Source organism: Myotis nattereri (assembly GCF_964212035.1).
Source record: "Myotis nattereri genome assembly, chromosome: 15".
Classification (NCBI taxonomy): Eukaryota; Metazoa; Chordata; class Mammalia; order Chiroptera; family Vespertilionidae; genus Myotis; species Myotis nattereri.
In genome coordinates this window covers 25957047-25978629 of record NC_138090.1, presented here as the reverse complement: position 1 = coordinate 25978629, position 21583 = coordinate 25957047, and the positions used below count along the sequence as shown (strand labels likewise).

The window sequence follows — 21583 nt, the reverse complement described above, 5'->3', positions numbered from 1 at the left end:
GGGGTACAGAAGGACAGAGTGAAGCCCTACTGCGTGCTGCCTGTGTACAGAGGAGGGGCAGCCAGGCCCCTCTCCGCTCCACCCCACCCAGCCCTGGGCCCTTTGACCCGTGCCGTGAGCACACCGCTACTGTGGCTTTCGGTGCCATCTGCATGCCCACCGCTCCCAGCCCGCCTCTCCCAGGATCTCCACACTCCTATGTGGCATCTCGAATTTAACGTGACTCCCCCGCACCAGCCTGACCTCCCTGACTCCTCTAGGTCATCACACGACACCAACCGCTATCGAGTTTCTGAAGCCAGACAATCTCAGGTTCCACCTTGTCTCCTCACCACTGTTCTCCACAACAGCTCCCCGCTCTGACCATGTCGCACCAAGGCCGTGCCCCTCCCTGGGTGACCGCAGGGCCTCTCCCTGCCCCTGCTGCACACCAGAGACCAGCCCGTGTCTCAGTCCTGCTGGCACATCTCCAATACGGTCCACTGTACTCCAGACGAGCAGCGCGGGAGTGGGTCCTGCCCGCCACCCCCGGCCCTCGCCCTGTCACCTTGTCCAGACAGACCTGCTTGTTCTCAAACTCGGCACCCTCGCTGCCTCCCAGGCAGTGGCACCCGCTGGTTCCGGCCCACACTGCCCTTCCTCAGACTCTGCTGGCCGAATGCTCCGGACGCAGGCCCCCGTGCACGCGCAGCCTCTCCCCTCCCCAAAGCCCCTTCCTGGCCTCCACAGCACCATCACCCTTCAGAACCATCCCTCGTCCTCTGCCCTCTCCCGCCACCTGGACCGCATGTTCAGTAAGAGCAGCGCCTGATTCACGCTGCGCCCCAGCTGCCCCCCAGCGAGAGGGTGAGGCGCGTGCTCTCAGGGTGCAGAAGGCAAACTGGACAGGGAGGGTCGGGCAGAGAATGGCACAGACGGGTGGGCCCGGGACAGGAGAGGACCCAGCGACTTGTGCCAACAGCCCTCTGGGACCACCCTCAGTGAGGGAGAGGGCTGTCGTCTTTTGTGGCCCAATCTGACATGGCCACGGCCACGGCCACCTGGTTCAGCTCTGACAAGAAGCAATGCCGGCCTCGGCAGCAGGGACCAGAGGGGGAGGCCCTGAGGGGCAGCCACATGGTAAGAGTAGCAGCTGACGTTGCACAGCTCCGACTGCTCACCAGGCGCTGACCTAAGCCCTTCCCATTCCTCATTCCATTTACACCTCCAACTACCAAGGGCGTGCGTCCAGTCCGTGCTCCCACGCTACAGATGAGGAAGCTGAGGCCGGGAGATGCAGTCGCTCGCCACGTTTGCACAGCGGGGAAGAGCCCCAACTAGGACTTGACCCGCTCTCCTAACCACCCTGCGGGGCCTTCCCGGGGGTATGGGAAGGCCCTGCCCTGCCCGCCACCCTGCCCTCAGCTTACTCACTGGAAGCAGCTCCTGGCCCCAGCGGTGCCCCGCAGGTACTGTCGCAGCGAGTCCAGGAACTCGCTGAGCTGCTCAGGACACACGGCCATCTCCTGCCGGACCAGCTGCAGATGCTGTGGGGTGCAGGGTGAGTGAGCTTCCTCGGGCTCCCTGACTGGCCTCTCCCCGCACGACCCCAGCCTCCCACACCTCCCTCCTGAGGACAGGACAACTGGGTCAAAATAAAACCCCATGCACACACGCCTTCCATTCCTACACATGAACACTGGCTGAAACAGAACAAGAATAATAAAGAGCCAAATGCAGGTAGCAGTCCCACAAATGCTGAAAAACAGGGTGTGAAGAGGCTCTACGGAGGGGCAGGGCTGCCAGCAAGGCTTCCAGGGCTGAGACAACAAATCAGTGACCAGCAGCATTCATTTCCAATCACGTCAGCATTTTGGTGTCACTGTCCTGTTGATCACCTGGTTCCAGGCCAATCTTTTTTACCAAAGCCCTGGCATCTCCAAGAACACCCATGGAAGGGGAGGGCGACCAAGTGCTGGGGCCACATCTCCCCACATGTGCTCCCTGAGGATGGGGTGGCAGGGCCATTGAGCCACCTGTATCCTGAGTCCTAGGTTCAGGCAGGGATGGGGCCACAGGAGGGTGAGGGAGGCCTCAGGGGAGGGGGTCCTCACCATGTTAGTGCCGTCTTCATCTGAGAGGCGCTGCTGCAGGTCAAACCAGAGGGTCTGAAACAACAAAGCATAGAGTGATGCTGGAGACAAAGGCCACCTCCATCAGGGAGGCCTCCAGGACCTCCACAGTCATACCAGAGTACCCAGGGCCAAAGCAGAGCTCCAGCCCCTTCACACCAAGGTCCCAGGGGCTCGAGTCCCCAGGCTAGTGGGAGCTCCCAGGGGCCAGGCCTCACCAGACAGGGCTCACTCGCCCCTCCATGCACAGTGCTGGCTCAGAGGGGACCCAGGAAGCCAGGCTGGGCGGCCAACCACAGGAAGTGGTGGAGATCCCTTCTGGCCCTGGCATCTGGGGGCACTGGGAGCCACGGAGACCAAGCAGATCTACTGCAGAAGCCATGGAGACTCCATTTTTCGGGGGGGAGGGTGGTTGGGGGGTCTTGGTGGGGGGAGAAAGCAATTGGAACTTAAGATTCCCGAATCCAAGATGCTGGAATTTTGCCATAATTGCTGGCAACAGCCCTGAGATTCCCCATCAACTTACAAATCACCCCCAATCTCAACCCCTGATGCCCCGTGAATCGAATGGTCTAAATAGGGCCTTTTTCACTGGCCTCCCGCAGGCCCTGGGCTAAATGCTTTACAAACACACCTTATTTAACCTCCAGACTCCCTGCCCCACTGTACGCTCCAGGAGAGCAGGAACCCGTGCCTGCTGTTTACGGCCACAAGCCAGGACCCCGAGCAGGGCCAGGACGCTCAACATGCTCAGTGTCACTACTGAGCAGAGGCCTGGGCTCCAGAGGCCACACAAGCTGGGTAGGTGCTGAGCCTGGATTTGAACTTGGGGCCTCTCTCCTCCTGACACAGAACCCGGGTTCTCCTCCCTTTAACGTGGGCGCCCCAATAAACCCACCTGTGTGCCTATCCCTAGCCCCCTTCCCGGAGGACGGCCTGTGTCTCTGGTGCGATCCTACGCCGGGTCTTTCCTCTCTCAGAGCCCGCGCGCCCCTCGCTGGTTTTTAAGGGAACAGACTGGCCGATGTGTTGGCCTGTGACTGTGCAGGTACCACCTTGCAACCCTTCATCATTGAACAAGGGGCCCCGCACGCTCATTTTGCACGAGACCCTGCACATCACACCGCTGGTCCCGGAGCGGGTGCTGACTTCCCGGGGCCCGCGGGGTAACCCTGCTCAGTGGGCAGCCAAGGTGCGTCCGCCGGGGGCTCATCTGCTTCCAGGCTTTACAGCCTGTGGGGGCTCCTGGAGGGCAGGGCCACCGGAGGAGGGGAGGGGAGGGTGGGGGGGGTTCCGTGGCGCCCACGGCTGCCCCACCCTCTCCCAGACTGCGCGCCCCGCCCCACCCTCCAGGCCCAGGCAGAACCCGGTGGCTCAGTTGGTCCATAGAGGGCGGGGCCCGGAGGCGGCCCTGGATTGGCCCCTACTCGGGGCCTGGGCCAATCAGAGGCCGGCGAGCAGGGCCCGCCCCGTCTCCAGGACGCCCAGGTGCTCAGCGGTTACCAGCCTGGCCCTGCCTGTTGTTAAGGCGACCAGGGCGCTAAAAATAAACTTCAAAGAGCCTCCCTCTCGGGCGCCCGAGGGGTTGTTATGACAACCGGGCCACCGGGTCCACCGAACCGCTGGCTCCCACCCAGCACCCCGCTCTAGGAGGGGGGATCCCACCCAGGCCTCAGCCCTGCAGGAAGGATTGCTGCCACCTCCCTCCAACTCCCCGCCTCCCACCTGGGCCTCCCTCTGCCCCCACGGATACTTCAGAACCAACCCCCAAACCCATCAAAGTACTTTTTTTTTTTTTTTTGCCCTTTTGCAAAAGATGTAAGAAATTCAGAAAAGTCAGAGAAATGTAAAATTGCTGAATCCAGGGCTCTGAGATCCTTGGTTTAGTAGAGAGATGGGTGTGGTGTGCACATCTCTATAGCATAGTTTTTAGCACCAGGACGACTAATCGTAATTGCTAGCATCGCTAAAGTTAAGTGCCAGCTTCACACACAGAGCCCAGGACAACCCTGTGAGGGGCGCTATTCTCACGTCCTTCTCTATTGTTAGAGGAGAAACCCGAGTCTCAGAGAGGGTAGGCCACTGGCCGAGGCCGCACGGCTGGTAAGTGGTGTGGCCGGGCTTCACACAGGGCAGTCTGACATCCGAGTCCGCAGGGAAACCTGAAGGCAACCTGTTTTCCTTCTTCCAAGAAACGGTCAGTGTCACGGGCTGCTCTGCGCCTTCCCCAGATTGAAGGCCCGATCCCCAGCACCTCAGAATGTGACTACATGTGGAGGCAGGGTCACCACAGAGGCCTTTAAGTAAAAGTGGGGTCACAGGGGTGGACCCTAACCCAGGATGGCTGGTGTCCTTCTGAGAGGAGGAGACTAGGACACCAAGGAGCACAGAGGGGACCCCATGTGTCTTCTGAGGGGAAGACAGCTGTCCGCAGGCCAAGGAGAGCGGCCCCAGCAGAAAGCAGCCCTGCCCACCCCCGATCTCAGCCGCGAGCCTCGAGCTGTGAGAGAATAACTGCTAAGCACAGCCTGTGTAGGTACACGATGGTGGCAGCCCCGGGAAACAGGTGCAGCGCGTTGGACCTACTGAGTCATGAACTGGTCTCTGGACACACGGCTCTGGAGGGCCGAGTCACTTCCTATTATCTGTGGACGTGCGATATCGTCTTGGAAAGCTCGCACGCTGCTGGCCAGACGTTCATCTCTCCTGGGCCGTCACCATCCCTCAGGCCCTTACAGCTCCTCCAAGCTCTGTCCCCTCACCCACGGTGCTGCTGACTACTGTCTGCTCCTGCGATGCCCCCCCCCCCCCCGTGCCCGCCCACCCTCACCGCTTCTCCTCCCCCCAGGCCCCTCTCCCTGAGCCTGCGCACTGGGCACGGCTCTGGGGTCTGTCCATATCTCAGTCTGGTGATGCCTTTCCAAGGCTCCCTGACTTCTGTCCCACACTCTCAGCCTAACCCAGCCCTCCCTGGGGTCTGGGGAATGGAGGGACGGAGGTGGGGCCAGCGACCTTACCTTGCTCTCCAGCCGTCCTATTAGCTCTGCCAAACGGCTGATCTGGGCTTCCAGGCCCTCCTCCTTGGGGTCCGAGGTGACTGGGGAAGAGGAAGAGAAACCGATGTTGGGCAGGGGCAGGCTGGGGAGGGGGCTCCCAGGACCCCACCCCATGCCCCCGGCCGGGCCACTGCCTGCTCTCACCAGAAGGCACGCTCCTCTCTCGTTCTGTGGCCATGAGTTTGTGGCTGGGGCCGCAGGGGGCACTGGGACTCCCATACCAGGTCTGCACCACGCCGGAGCCGGGCTTGCCGTGGTTCTGGCTGCAGTGCGAGTGGGAGAAACACACGGTGAGGGAGGCCGAAGGGCCCTGACCACTAACATAAGCACCCACCGTGGGCTGAAACGTGCAGCTCGCTCCATGGAGCCGTCCCCGTGAAGTGGGCCTCGTGCCTTTGTTGTAGGAGGAAACGAGTTGGCCAAGACCACGCAGCCCAAGGGACTGAGTCGAGATATGAACTCAGCCCCATTCTAGGCCTCAGCCCAGGCCCTGTTCCCAGGAGGTTCAGTTCCAGGCCCCTGCCCCCACCCAATGGCTCACAGCTCCCACCCCCTGCCTGCTTCACTAGGAGCCAATGTGGTGCCGTGTGTGTGTGTGTGTGTGTGTGTGTGTGTGTATGTGTGTGTTGGCGGGCAGGGGGAGGGCTGGGTTTGTACTCTCTCTGAAAAGGGGAGCCTTACGACCTGGATGAGAGCAGGCATATGACAGAATAGGGAAATCTGCAATCCTGGCCTTGGCAGGTCCTAGAGAGGGGCCTGCCTGCCTGTCCCCACCCCCACCACGCACACACGTGCCCACACGTGCCCACACGTGCACAGCCCCCGCAGGCCCTGACAGGCACACTCAGCTCATCAAGCTCTGTGCCTGGCACAACAGCAGGGACTCAACCAATGCTTGGCAAAGGTCGAACACCCGTGTGCGAAGAGATGCTGGGAAACTCGCCACAGGCACACAAATACACACTGACACGCGTGTCCACACACAGCACACGCACACTCCCTGTGCACGGCCGCCACACGCCGTCCGGACTCTTTGGCCTTGAGCTGCCTTGTGTGGTCAGGTCTTTGTGAACCTGCAAGCTCACAGGCCCCCTGCAGAGGGCAACCTCCCCCCGTCCCCCCACCCCCCACCCCCCCACCCCCCGCCATTCCCTCCACCCCGCCTCGCTCCCCCGCCCCCTGCAGTCCCAGAAGCCCAGTCTCTGAGGTCCAATCCTGGCGGCTCTACAACCAGCAGCCAATTAAATGTGGCCCTCGGACCCTGACGGGGCAGCGGGAGTCCCTGGGGTGGCGGGGTTTGAACTAACACCTTGTGCCGGGAACATGACACCCCCCAGGGCTGAGAAACAGGGTGGCTCAAGGGGACTTGCGGCCCCGGGGAGCTGAACTAGCTGAGATTTGGGGCAGCCGGAGGTGGGAGTGTGTGTGGAGCAGATGTGTCTCCCAATGAGACGTGTCACCCCCGCCACCGACATTCCAAAGTGAGGTCCCACTGTGGGGCAGACGAGATGGAGCTAGCGAAGTGCAGGAAAGTGGCTACGAAAATCGTGCAGCCATCTTCTCTGTTCTACAGCAGGAGAGAAACAGCAAGTTCTTAACCAGGATAAGTGACAAAAAACGAAGGAAACCTCAGTGTGTGGCCAACTTGGGACCCTCAGAATCACAAGAGCAATCACGAACGCAGAGCTCTGGGCTCACGCCCAGGGATCCCCACCCAGTGGGCCCGGCCGGGGCCCCGGGGCCCTGCATTTCCCATTTCCCAGGGGATCTGGCTGCAGGTGTTCAGAGCAGACACATGTCAGGAACCGTATCATTGAGCAGCTTTGCGAGCACACCTGACTGGGACCAGCCCCCCGCCAACCGACTGTAAGACACACTCCAACCCCACACAGCACCCCACACCCTGCCTCTACCGGGAAACCTGCGGCCGCACGGAAACTCAAGGGTCAGTGATGCTTGGACCAGCACCTGGCTCTTGCCCTTGTCTATCTGAATGCCTTTATGTCCCTTTCTGCCGGGCAAAGGGCTGTTTCAGCTGTTCTGCAAAGAGCAGGCAAACAGAAGTCTCAACTCGGGACAGTAAGTGCAAGGACTCATGGCCCAGAACTGTCACTGCCCCTTCTCTAGGCTAACCACCTCGTGTCCCCAGCAAAGAGGGGGACCCCAGGAGCTTGTCCATGGCTTCAAGGACATGCAATCGAGGCCTTAAATCACACTGCAGCAACACGTGAGACCATCGCTCCACTTCCCTTTCGATCCTCCAGAGAAAGGGGCTTGGTGCCGCCCTGACCCCACGCGTGGATGGGTGCCAGCCTCTGACAAGGCGGGAGCCGGCCTCAGGGTCCCAGCTGACAGCAGGTGCGGCTGTCCAGTGACTCGTCTATGGCACGTGATGCTTGTTTCCAATTATGGGAAGCACATACAGTTTCCAAAATTTACCCCCACTTTTCAACAGTAAGTCAAGCAATAGAATAGTCTTGGGCAAAGAATAACGTGAGTGGTGTGGGGACGTGGTAGAATGGATGAGTCTGGGAACCAGCCGTAACTGTATGTGTTGTATGGTACTGCACGACAACAGGCGTTCACTGTATGTGTTGTATGTATGTACTGCACGCACACCAGGCGTTCACTGTATGTGTTGTATGTATGTACTGCACGCACACCAGGCGTTCACTGTGTGTGTTGTATGTATGTACTGCACGCACACCAGGCGTTCACTGCGTGTGTTGTATGTATGTACTGCACGCACACCAGGCGTTCACTGTGTGTGTTGTATGTATGTACTGTGCGCACACCAGGCGTTCACTGTATGTGTTGTATGTATGTACTGCACGCACACCAGGCGTTCACTGTATGTGTTGTATGTATGTACTGCACGCACACCAGGCGTTCACTGTATGTGTTGTATGGTACTGCACGCACACCAGGCGTTCACTGTATGTGTTGTATGTATGTACTGCACGCACACCAGGCGTTCACTGTATGTGTTGTATGGTACTGCACGCACACCAGGCGTTCACTGTGTGTGTTGTATGTATGTACTGCACGCACACCAGGCGTTCACTGTATGTGTTGTATGGTACTGCACGCACACCAGGCGTTCACTGTATGTGTTGTATGTATGTACTGCACGCACACCAGGCGTTCACTGTATGTGTTGTATGTATGTACTGCACGCACACCAGGCGTTCACTGTATGTGTTGTATGTATGTACTGCACGCACACCAGGCGTTCACTGTATGTGTTGTATGTATGTACTGCACGCACACCAGGCGTTCACTGTATGTGTTGTATGTATGTACTGCACGCACACCAGGCGTTCACTGTATGTGTTGTATGTATGTACTGCACGCACACCAGGCGTTCTTCAGCACATACGCCATTCGGTCCTCATAGCACTAAGGAGGAGGGTATGTAACTGTCCCCATTTTACAGTCGCGGAATGGAGGCCCAGAGAGGTACAGCAGCTTGCCCAAGGTCACCCAGCTCTCAAGTACACAAATAGCCCTACCCCAAGTCACAAGTTGGTACGCGCACGGCATACCCCCGTGTGACCCTGCAAGGGCCTGGACGCACCGGATCTGGCTGGTCTGCTCTTCAATGGCCTCCACCGCACTCTCCACGGAGCTCAGCAGCGACTGGATCTGACTGGCCGTCTCCTTCAGGAGGAAGCGGGTCACAAACTGGTCCACATTGCTTCCTCCCTCGTACACCTGTGGCGGGGAGAGCAGGGACAGCAAGGGCTAAGGGTGGGGAGGGACCTGGGGTGTGGGGTCTGGCATGAGGTGCAGGGGCACCTGGGGTCTGTGCTTTTGCCTTACAGTGGGGAGGGGGAAGCCCACTCCACTACTGCCTTCTGTATCTTGGAGGCCACAGAGCTCCTGGATCAAGGCAGGGGGTATGGACTCGGAGGCCAAGGTCTGAGCCCTGGCTTCACCGCTTACTCGCTCTGTGACCTCTAGAGCCATACCAGCAGTCACTGTAGTAGCTATCTACGAGGTCATGGTGAGGATTAAATGACAACATGGACTTAAAATGCTCAGCACAGTGCCTCAGCACGTAGCAAGTACTCAATAAACAGCAGCTGCTATTAAAGAAGATGGTGATATGATGGTGGTGGTGACCATAGTGACAGTGGTGAGGGTGATGGTTGTGATGATAATGGTGGTGACAGTGGTGTGATATGATGGTGGTGGTGATGGTGACAGTGGTGAGGGTGATGGTTGTGATGACAATGGTGACAGTGGTGGCTGTGGTGCTATGATGGTGGTGGTGATGGTTGTGATGACAATGGTGGTGATGGTGGTGGTTATGGTGGTGATGATGGTGAGGGTGATGGTGACAGTGGTGAGGGTGATGGTTGTGATGATAACGGTGATGGTGACAATGGTGACAGTGGTGGTTGTGGTGCTATGATGGTGGTGGTGATGGTGACAGTGGTGATGGTGATGATTGTGATAATGGTGGTGGTGACGATGGTGACAGTGGTGGTTGTGGTGCTATGATGGTGGTGGTGATGGTGACAGTGGTGAGGGTGATGGTTACAATGGTGACTGGTGCTATGATGGTGGTGGTGATGGTGACAGTGGTGATGGTGATGGTTGTGATAATGGTGGTGGTGACAATGGTGACAGTGGTGGTTGTGGTGCTATGATGGTGGTGGTGATGGTGATTAGTGGTGAGGGTGATGGTTGTGATGATAATGGTGGTGGTTATGGTGATGATGATGGTGAGGGTGATGGTGGTGGTGATGGTGATTAGCGGATTGTTCCTGATGTTGCCGTTGACAGAGACAAAGCATTAGGGGAGAAGAACTCACAACCTCCTCTCCCCCTTCCTTCTCCAAGAAGGACTCTGCGGGCGCCTGGGCCTGCACACTGCTAAGCAGAGAAATGATAGATGAGAATCAAAAGCACCCAGAGACCTTAAACTGGCTCCCCAGAGAGGGTGCCCGAGCCCCAGTCTCAGAGGGAGGGTGAGCGGGGAGTCTGAGGAAGGGAGAAGCTGAGGGAGGGAGACAGGCCACCGGAGAGACATCGGGAAAAGGTGGGTGAGGACGGTTTTCTAGGAGTTTTGCTCTGAAATGTGAGACAGGATTTCCCCTCCTGCTAAGAGGCTGCAGCAAAGACCTTTCTCAAGCTTTCTGGAACCAGTTGAGTTTCTTTTGCTGCAAAGGCTTTACAGTGGAAGGTTCAGCCGGGTCGCTCAAGGACGATAACAATCAAAGTGGCGCTGTGCTGGGAGACGCTGGTCCCCAACGCCGGTGCTCGCTCCCGCCGCCTCCGCAGGCCTGACCTTCCACAGCCACCTGCCCCGGGGAACCTTGGAACTCTGCCCGGCCTCCGCAAGGCAAGGGAGACCAGGAAGCAAATGAAACCATCCATCACTCTGACTTGGAATTAATTAGCAATAATTGCACAACGGGAAACATGGCTACAGACAGACGGAGAAATGGAGGCAGGGAGCAGGGGGAGAGTGGGGTGCAGGGAGGCCGAAAGGAGGGGCACACAGGTGGGGAGGTGTGGGGGTGGACATCCTGGACCCGCCACCAGACCCGGCACGCTGGCGAGAGGCCCCGGCAGAGAATGAATTTGTGGCAGAAAGTAGATGAGCTTCTGGTAGCCCAATGCATTGCAGTGATCGATTATCCTTCCTGGCAGGCAAGTGAACTCACAACCCAGTGATCAATGGGCTCTGGACAAGCGAACAAGAAGATCCGTGGTAGAAAGTGTGAACGCAGAGGAAGGCTGCCGGAAGTCATCAAACAGAGAAATGAGCTAAAGCGAGTGGGTTAGAAGCACCCGACCAGGGACTGAGGGCGTGTCTGGTCAGGGATCAGCAAGTGTAACTGGTCAGTTCAATTCCAAAGACAAGTTGTTTTCAAAGGAGGAGAAATGCAGCTTTTACAGATTTCGCCTCCACAACTGATGTCTCAGCTGAGAGGCCGCGCCATGTTCCAGAGGAAAAGGGTCAGGTCCAGGAACTCTGCACCACACGCACAGATTCCTCATGCGCACAGTAGCAGGGAGATCATGCAGAAGTCTGCAGGTCGAGGGAATTGACCGGATGAGCACCTTTCCTGCAAAGAACGCCCAGGAGTTTCTCCCAAAGCATCCAGGCTGAATCAGAGAGAGAATTCAGCAATAGGAACGCTGTGAGGCGATGGTGAGCACCCAAGTGAAGCAATAAGTCACAGAAGTCAGGAGGTAAAAACAGTCACCACTCCTCATTAAATTTTAACTACACTGATTAAGTCAACAAGGAGTGTGAACGTTTGGAAAAACAACGGAAAATCTCAAAGATCTCCCTAATTCCCTAAAAGAGAACAGGAAGTATTGCTGTCAGCCAGGTTTAAAAACAGAAGCAGAGTCCTGGCTGGGTGGCTCGGTTGGAGCACTGTCCTGTGCGCCAAAAGGCTGCGGGTTCCATTCCCGGTGAGGCACACACCTAGCTGGGGAGTTCCATTCCCGGTGAGGCACACACCTAGCTGGGGGGTTCCATTCCCGGTGAGGCACACACCTAGCTGGGGGGTTCCATTCCCGGTGAGGCACACACCTAGCTGGGGGGTTCCATTCCCGGTGAGGCACACACCTAGCTGGGGGGTTCCATTCCCGGTGAGGCACACACCTAGCTGGGGGGTTCCATTCCCGGTGAGGCACACACCTAGCTGGGGGGTTCCATTCCCAGTGAGGCACACACCTAGCTGGGGGGTTCCATTCCCGGTGAGGCACACACCTAGCTGGGGGGTTCCATTCCCGGTGAGGCACACACCTAGCTGGGGGGTTCCATTCCCGGTGAGGCACACACCTAGCTGGGGGGTTCCATTCCCGGTCGGGGCCTGTACAGGAGGCTATTGATCAATGTTTCTCTCACATGCATCTCTCTCTCTCTCTCTCTCTAAAGTTAATAAAAACATATCCTCAGGTGAGGATTAAAATTTTTTTTAAAGAATTACAAATGTTAAAAATGTGTGTTTTAGAAGTCACTAGTGAAATGAAAACTAGAATGTCCACCTTTGAAATCATAATCAATGCTAGAAACAAAGCAGACCATCAGAGGGTAAAATGTCAGAGGAGGAGGCATAAAAACGCGGGAAGCACAGAGGATGCCAACAGCAGTCAGACCAGAGAGATCATAGTAACAGAGAAGCAGCAAATCCCCCCGTGGGGACTCAGCCCCAGATCTGATGAAAGGAGACGCAGCTGGGGCGCCTGCAAGCCACAGGATCTAGGAGAGAAGTCTGTGCTAAGACTCTGCAAGCAAATTTGAGAGGAACAGGGGAAGTTGCAACATCACTGTGCCGGCAGGATGTAAGCGAGAAGTACTCCACGGAAGGGTAGGGACAGAATGACAAAAGCACGACGCATAACAAGGACAGAGCGCCAAACCTCTGAGCCGTGGGAGAGGATGTCGCTAAGCGTGGCCATGGGGATTCAGACGGTACCATCTCTTCAGAAAGCCTTGTATCAGGAGCCTCACACTGCTCATAACTTTGACCCAGTAATTCTCCACTTTTGATCATCTATCCTTAAGAAATTATGCAAATACTTATGTCCCAATGTTATTCATAATATCAAAAACCTGGAAATCTAAGATGCCCAACAGAAGAGGAATAGTAAGTAAATTTAAATAAGAAAATTTAAATGGATGCTTCTGAACAGTTTTAAGGGAAAAAGGTTTAAAAAAAGCAGAAAATAAATTTTTATACCCAGAACAATATTAAATATATTAAAGAAATACACATGGAAAAAAGGCTCAAAGGTAATAAACTAAAATGTTAATAATAATTAGGGACAATGGGAATTAGAAGTGACTTGAAATTTTTCTTTATACTTTCCTCTACTTCCTAAAATGTGCCTGTTGAATATGTACCATTTTTATAATTAAAATATTGTACCAAAGTTCTATAGGTATCAAGTAACATGGGCAAAAATATTAAACATATAAAGATAAATGACAAAACACAATATAGTGTGAAAAATTAGCTCATCTTTATCCAATAGGACAGATAAATTAGACAAAAATAAATAGGATGCAAAAGACAGTCAGGGAAAAGTGTACAAGTCTTTAAAATGGGCTGAAAAGATTACTGGGCTCCTTGTCTATACACCCTCAGGCTTATCGATATCTTCTTCCCTTGTGTTGGAGCTACTTTTAAAACTTGAAGACAAAAAAAAAAAAAGTGATGATGATGCCTAAGTTCTCCACAGAAATGCATGATTCCGTTTGCAGAACATAATGGCCACGCCCCGAGGACACTGGCCGCTCTTACACTTGCTCAGACTCCTGCAGAACTCCTGGGCGCCCACAGACATGGTGTGTGCTGTCTGGATGTCCCTTTAAGCGAGCTGTGACATCTCACCGGTTCTCACATTAATGAATGAGTTAAATACGATCCTGGACACATGTGTATTTTGTATTTGTCCCAGAAACACGATTTCACTTTTTTGGCAAAGTTGTCTTTTAACAGCATAAATTTCATAACAAGGATAGCTATTTTCAAACTGCACATTCTGAAAGTATGATCCACATCTTCTCAAGCATCCATAAGCTACTTATAAAAATAAATTAAATAATACGCCATGAAGACATCACCTGGCTGGGTGGCTCAGTAGGTTGGAGGATCGTTGTATACCAGAGGGTTCCATTCCCACTCAGGACACACACCTAGGTTGTGGGTTCGACCCCTGGTAGGGGCATCTAAACACCATGCCCTAGGTATACCGGTTAATAATGCGGATTTTTTTCACTAGATGGAGTTACACATATGTTGATATATATACGATTTGATATGTATGCTATTTTGTTGTACTGACAACACGCTTCAAAACTTCATATGTCAGATTTTCTGAAGTGTTAACATCATAGATATTTTTACACTTAAAAATGTAGAATTCCATGCCCAAAAAAGAGCATTTGCGGGAAGTTTAATTCATTATTTTAATTTGAAGAAAAGTGCTGCTGAAAATTATTGTATACTTCGGGAAGCATATGGTGAACATGCTCCATCTCAAGATACTTGTGACGCTGGTTTAAATGCTTTAAAAGTGATGATTTCATTGTGCAAGACAAAGAACGTCCAGGTCAACCGAAAAAGTTTGAAGACCAACAATTACAAGCATTATTGGATGAAGATGCGTGTCAAACTCAAAAACAACTTGCAGAAAGCTTAAACACTGCTCAGCAAACATTTTCTGATCGTTTACAAGCAATGGGAAAGATTTTAAAGGAAGGAAAATGGGAGCCACATCAACTGAACGAAAGACAAACGGAAAACCGAAAAGTCATCAGTAAAATGTTGCTTCAGCGGCACGAAAGGAAGTCTTTTTTGCATCGAATTGTGACTGGTGATGAAAAGTTGATTTATTTTGAGAATCCCAAATGCACAAAATCATGGGTTGATCCAGGCCAACCATCAACATCCACTGCAAGGCCAAATCGCTTCAGAAAGAAGACAATGCTCTGCGTTTGGTAGGATCAGGAAGGTGTGGTGTGTTATGAGCTACTAAAACCATGTGAAACCGTTAATATTGATCGCTACCGACAACAAATAATTATTTGTTGATATGTGTAACTCCATCTAGTGAAAAAAACCTGCATTATTAACCGGTATACCTAGTGCATGGTGTTTAGATGCCCCTACCAGGGGTCGAACCCGCAGCCTAGGAGTGTGTCCTGACCGAGAATGGAACCCTCTGGTGCACAACGACACTCCAACCTACCGAGCCACCCAGCCAGGCGATGTCTTCATGGCGTATTATTTAATTTATTTTTATAAGTAGCTTATGGATGCTTGAGAAGATGTGGATCATACTTTCAGAATGTGCATTTTGAAAATAGCTGTCCTTTCCTTGGTATGAAATTTATGCTGTTAAAAGACACCTTTTCAAAAAAAGTGAATTGAACCACGCTTTGTCGTGAAACAACCAGAATGTTCCAGAAGAAACGGCAAAGTAATTTTGCTTCATGATAACGCACCATCACATACTTCAAAACAGTTCAAGACTCGTTAAAAGATCTTGCCTGGGAAGTATTAACCCACCCGCCCTGTTCACCAGACCTTGCTCCTTCAGATGACCACTTGTTCCGATCGATGGCACACGCACTTTCTGAGCAGCACTTCAAAACGTGCGAAGAAGTGGAACACTGGGTCTCTGAATGGTTTGCCTCAAAACAAGAAAAGTTCTATTGGGACGGTATCCACAAATTACCTGAAAGATGGGGAAATGTGTAGCTAGCAATGGACATTACTTTGAATAAAGCACTTTTGATGTTTCTCTTGAAATTATCGTGTTTTCTTTGATTACAAAATCCGCCATTATTAACCGGTACATCTAGTAATAAGTGAGGGTGCAGCCTGTTAGAGAATAACATTAAAATCCATGGTTGCACTGAAAATATCATTCAAGGGTAAATGTTTAAATTCAAACTTTAGTATAAGAAGTTTAAGCATTGTAGTTCACATGTAAAAAGAATAGCAACAACAAATCGAAGGAAAGGGGAGAAAGGAAAAAATGATGATAGAAACTGAAAATATGGCAGAAAACATTGTGAAATTTAAATAAATGTGTCGGGCTGGTTATTAAAATGACTAATGAAAATGAGCAAAACTTGTCAAATGTAAGTTTTTAAAATGTAGCAAAATAGGACAAAAATGGAAACAAGAACTGAGCTATATCAGATGTTTTATTCAACTTAATCTGCATTAAGTGCCTGGTTTGTGTCAATGTTTTAGATTTTTTAAAAAATCCTAAGAACATACAATGCATAATCCTATATAATAAAAGGCTAACATGCTAATCGTCCCCCCAACCGGGAGTTCAACCAGGAGGCAGGGCCGGCTGGCCAACTGCCCATGGCCCTTTCCCCCAGCCGCCCAGCCTGATTGCCTTGATTGGGGCCGGCCAGCTAGACTCCACCCATGCACAAATCCGTGCACCAGGCCTTTAGTTTCCCATAAAACGGATCATGTCTGTGACAGTTTTATTCAAAACTATACTAAAATGGACATAAAAAGTAAAAAAAAAAAAATTACTCTGCTGTGGTTCAGTGGTTAGAGTGCTGGCCCAGGCAACAAAGGGTCACGGGTTCGGTTCCCAGTCAAGGGCGTGTACCTCAGTCGCAGGCTCGATTCCCAGCCTGGTTGGGGTGCGTGTGGGAGGCAATTAATCAACATGTCTTTCTAACATCCATGTTTCTCTCTCTTCCCCCCTCCCTCCCTTCCACTCTCTCTAAAAACATCAATGGAAAGAAAATTTAACTAAAACTAGAATTGACCTTAACATAACTATTAAAATAATCCCCTCCCCTGTTCAGTACCTGGATCCAAGCCTCATAGATAAATTCTATTTTCGAATAGAAAAGTAATTCTGTTCGAGAAACTGATTCAAAGCCACCTACAGTTCATTTCCAAACTATCCTCGATTCTCAAGTCCCAATAGAGAGAAATAAACACTCAGCTGGTGACAGGATCCAGCCATGTGATAGAATAATGCCTCATGGAGGGCTTATCAGAGGAAGCTGAGGGCTGTTCAATAGGAGAGCAGCTAATAATAGAATCCACCCCATCAACAGCTTGAGAAAACGCACACCATCATTTTTAAAAGACAAAAAAGACATTTCAGAAAATTCACTACCACCTCCGAAGACGGAATTTAACGAAGGGAACGCAGAAATAATTTTTGAGCAGGCTGAGGGGATCCTAGAGTAAGAGCTGGCATTAATATAATAATTAGTGGCAAAACACTAGAGAGATGCACTTGGAAATCAGAAGCAAAACGAGGATCACTGACGCAGCGCCATTAGGACGTTTTACGATTTGGGACAAATGCCAGAGGACTCACAGAGACACAGAGGAACACCTCCGAAACGAGGGGCCCGCGGCTCCCAGCGGATGCTCCCACTGCACAGCGACAAAAGCCACCGAGGCAACCAACATCCATGGGTGCATTTGAAATAATGAGCTGCATTTCTATACACACACATCGGTTAGAAAATACGCAAGAAAAAGCAATGCCAGTCACCACGGCAACAACCCGCTGTCACCGCCACCCGAGACGTCCCAGGGCTGCACCGAACGAGAGTGCGTGGTGTCTGAGAGTGCAATCCCCACACCGGTCCCCTGGACGCGGAAACCCGCTCCTGGGCGGAGGCCGGGGTCACAGCGCTGAAGTTATGACCGAAGACCAAGCAGCAGCTGTGAATGTTATAAACGGCTCTCGGCAACGGTGCCCCTCACACGTGAGAAATCCGGGGCTCGAGGGGGTGGGAGCACCACACAGCCTGTTGGGAGCGGGGCTGGGCCGACGCCCTTGTCTGGGTGACTCGGATTCTGGGGTCTGGCCTCTTTCCATGCTCCCCGTAACCCACCGCCCGCCTTGATACTTGCAAATACCACACAGTCTAAAGACAAACAATGAAAAGGAGTCGGCTTTACATGTTATTAAAAGACACTTTAAAACACCAAGACTCAAAACAGCATGACTCTGGGATGTGGGTGGTGGAGGCTCAGGGTGAGGCTTGGCTATTTCGGGCTCCGGGAAGAAAGGGATTCTCTAATCCTCTGCGGAGCCGTCACTGAGCAGCATTTGAAAAATGTACAGAATGGCGCTACCTGTGCCTGGGCCATACAACAGGAGCCTACTAATAAAAACTAGTCACCTTTGCTCGGTGCCAGGCCCTATGCTAAGCAATTGGAGACCTTACTTCATGCAGTCCTCATAAAGATCCTACAGAGCGAATGCTCCCATTCCACAGATGGAGAAACTGAGGCTCAGGAAGGAAAGTGACGGGCTCCGGGTCCTTCAGGCAGGCCTGGCTGACTTTATCAGTCTAGCTCCCTGTCCCCACCCAGCAGACGGGGCTGGCCTTTTCTGAGGTCCCACGGGTCGCTGCAAGCCCTTGGTGTCTAGGTGTCCCTCAGGGCCTGGCCTGCTCCCCGCTCCCTCCCTGCGTGCCCTGGTCAGTGTACCCAAGCGGCCGCCCCTGCTCCTGGCTGACTAACACTCCAGTCACCCCCGGCAGCCTGAAGTCCCATGCTGTGCTCTATACCTCCTGACAGGTCCCTGACTCAGTTTCCCCTCTCATTCCAGCCAGTAGGTCTGGCTGTCTGGCTACCACTCTGCAGGGTTCACCTCTCTGAGCCTCTGTTTCTGTAGCTATAAAATGGGGGAAGTGAGAGCAGCCACCCATGGGGTTGCTGTGAGGATTAAACTGAGTGTTTAATCCTGGGCATCGTGGGTCCTTCGGAAGTTTCTGCGCCTCTTCTCCGTGAAGGCAGAAAGATCACGCCTACCCGTCCCCTCTGCAAGTCGCCAGCCAGAGGAGGTACAGTCTCAGGCAGGAAATGAAGTTGGGGGGTGGTGGGCTCTGAGTTATGTGAAGAAGGCGCAGTGAGCCCCAGCCCATACCTGGCCTGATCTCCCTGCCCCCATCCTCCTCCAGGTCATACACGCAGACGAGGAGGCAGGACGAAAGGCAGAGACTTTGGAGCCAATCGGAGACACAGCAGGGTCTGCACTCCTAATGGCCCCTCTGCCCAGCTCTCGGCTTCAGGCCTGGGCACGTGTTCTCCCACCAGACACCATCCGATTCCTCACGTGAGCCCACCCTTCCCCTTCCCCTCTCGTGACCCTGCTGCAGAAGGCACAGGCCCGGCAGCCATGATGCTCGTCCACGGGCGAGGGCTGGGCTGCCTGCTGCTCCCTTCCCAGGACCCCATCCGAGGGCCACGGCCGATGCTGGGAAAGGGTCTCACCCTCCAAACCACATACGAGACACCGGGTGGACAGGGCCATTCACGGAGCCGCTCTGCTCACTCCACCTCCGCTCCCGCTAGGAGAGCCAAGCAAAGCCCGCCCAGGGCCAGGCCCACCCAACACTTGTCCTCACAAACCCAGGCACCCGTGGGTGTAGATGCCCCAGAGAACATCGGAAACCAGAGCTTGGAACCCCAGGGCCACCCACACCTGCTGACCTTCTTGGTGTAGCCCATGGCCTTCAGGACAGAATGGTTCAAGGTCTCCAGGGAGGCCAAGACGTCCTCATAGTCCCCCATGTGGTCCACAAAGTAATCTGGGGTAGGAGAGAGCAAAGATCAGGGGTCACAGGAGGATTCTGCCCCTTTCACCAATCCCCCGGTGCCCCCTATTCCCACTACCCAGTTCCCCTCCCTCCACACATCTTGGTCCCTGCATTGCCTAACCGGGTACCTACCACACAGCTCCTTCGTGTCCACGTGGCTGCAGAGAGAGAACAGGGGAAGGGGGACTCAGAAGCCGGCCTGTTGGGTCCCATCCTTCTGCCCTCCCTCCACAGTGTGCCCGGCCCATGCAGCTGGTAAAACGCCTGGTGCCTTCCCTCTTCATTCCATGCCCTGGCATCGCAAGCCCCACTTCACAGGTGAGGGTGCAGCAGGTAAATGGCACCAACCCTTCCGAAGGCCCAAGCAGGGCTCCGTCGGCACCTCAGTCTATCCGACCCCCTCACCACACCACCCACCTGCTTCCTCCCCCAAAGTCTGCTGATCGCATCATGAGCAGACGGGACCAGGATGGAGCTCAGGAAAAGGGAGGCGAAAGGGAGGAGATGACATTACAGGCTGAGACCAGCTCTCCTGCGACACGCTGCCCTGGGCACTCCTGCCTGCCTGGTCCTGGTCCTGGGCGAGCGTCCGGTCCTCACCCAAATCCCAAGCCCCAGGGTCTGCACCCCATTCCTACAGCCTGGATGGGGAAGGGTCCTGCCCTTCCTGGAGGAGGCTGAGCACGAGGGCCGGCCCCACGGGTGCAGGTGCGGGCAGCGAAGCAGCCTGGGAACACAGATGCGACGCAGGAGTGTGCCCGGTGGGCCCCCAGGGACCCGAGTGTCTGCAGGTTCGAAACCTTCACTTTCTGGGCCCCAGTTCCTCACTGAGTGGAGGGGCTGGCCTAGAACCTGAATCCTCCCAGCCCAGGCTCATCCACACGCCTCCGGGAAAGGCGCCTGAGCACTCCCGCCGGCTGAGGGCACCGGGATGGGGCTCAGCCAAGGCCCAGGCCCAAACCGCTGGATCCGGAGTCAGAGGCTGTGCGCGCTGCCCGGGAGGTCCCCTGATTCGCTGTCCTAGTAAAAGTGCTGACAGGTCTCGCAGAAAGGAAGCCAGTTCACTTGTGCTTAAACTAGCATTTCCCCGAGCTTCTGGCCCGGGGGAACTGTTCCGGACAGAAGCCTAGCCAGCTCCCCCAGGAGGGAATGCCCACGCTGCCTCTGGGGAGCCCTGGAGAAAACGCCGAAGGTGAGACCTCCCCGCTGGCTCCCCACTCACGTGCTCTCATGGTCAAATGCACAAAACCTGCACCTCTTCCTCCCCACCCGGCTGGCCCAACACAGAGGCACCCGATGAGAATGCATCATCAATGGGTCTCAGCCCTGCCAAGCTCCCGGGCCGGGAGGGACCCCTCAGACACCCCTGTCTGATGCAGAGACACGCCCTTCTCTGGAGTCTGTGCTAGGAGCTGTTTCCTCCAGGCGCCTTCCCTGGACACGACACCGGCTCCACCTGCCCCGGTGTCGGCCCCTGCCTTCAGGACGCTCAGCCCCAACCCCTGGTCCAGGCCTTCACGGCGCCGGGTCCCCTGCAGATGAGCCTGGGGGCAGCGCCTTGTTTCCACATCTCTGGCCTGTCTCAGGGGACCCAAACTTATCGAATCTGCCCCAAGCACCACCCCCCGGAACTCTGGTCCTCTTCCCCGGAAGTAGGCCTGAGGAAGGTGACCAGGTGTGGGCTGAACGGGAACCCAAGGAAAAGGAGAAGGTGGGATTAAGGCTGCGGCTGGGGCAGGGTAAGCAGCATTTGCTCCTGAGTCAGGGATGGGTGGGCCAGGAGGTTCAGATGGATTCTGAGATGTGGGTCAGGGTTATGACTGAGTTGATGAAAGGTTTAATTAGATGAGTCAGAAGTGGGATTCACATTAAGAAGTAGAGTTATGGGGCGATGAAGCTCAGGGAATGTAATCAATAATACTGCGATAACGATGCATGGTGCCAGCTGGGTACTGGAAATGTTGGGGTGAACACTTTGTAAAGTATATGATTTCCTAACCACTACGCTGTACACCTGAAACCTAGGCAAACTAATACTGAAAGTAAACTATAACTAAAAGAAATAAAGTGAGGCGCCAGCCGGTTTGGCTCAGTGGATAGAGTATCGGCCTGCAGACTGAAGGGTCCCAGGTTCAATTCTGGCCAAGGGCACATGCCCGGGTTTCGGGCTTGATCCCCAGTAGGGGCTGTGCAGGAGGCAGCTGATCAATGATGTTTCTCTCATCATGTTTCTATCTCTCTCTCTCCCTCTCCCTTCCTCTCTGAAATCAATAAAGATATATTAAAAATTAATAATGAAATAAAGAAACAGAGTTAGGATGAGCATCTGGTTA

General features: G+C 54.0%; 1 protein-coding gene across 1 annotated transcript in view; it reads right to left on the bottom strand.

Annotated features, from left to right (window-relative positions):
* NECAB2 (N-terminal EF-hand calcium binding protein 2) overlaps positions 1 to 21583 on the bottom strand; it is a 32564-nt gene that overhangs the window by 2711 nt on the left and 8270 nt on the right. Inside the window, exons 4-10 of the mRNA XM_081108115.1 lie at positions 19383 to 19408; positions 19144 to 19241; positions 8745 to 8881; positions 5312 to 5430; positions 5129 to 5208; positions 2094 to 2147; positions 1414 to 1526 (exon numbers count right to left, since the gene is read on the bottom strand). Of these exons, the coding sequence (XP_080964241.1) occupies positions 1414 to 1526; positions 2094 to 2147; positions 5129 to 5208; positions 5312 to 5430; positions 8745 to 8881; positions 19144 to 19241; positions 19383 to 19408 (627 nt within the window). The remainder of the gene's footprint in view (positions 1 to 1413; positions 1527 to 2093; positions 2148 to 5128; positions 5209 to 5311; positions 5431 to 8744; positions 8882 to 19143; positions 19242 to 19382; positions 19409 to 21583) is intronic.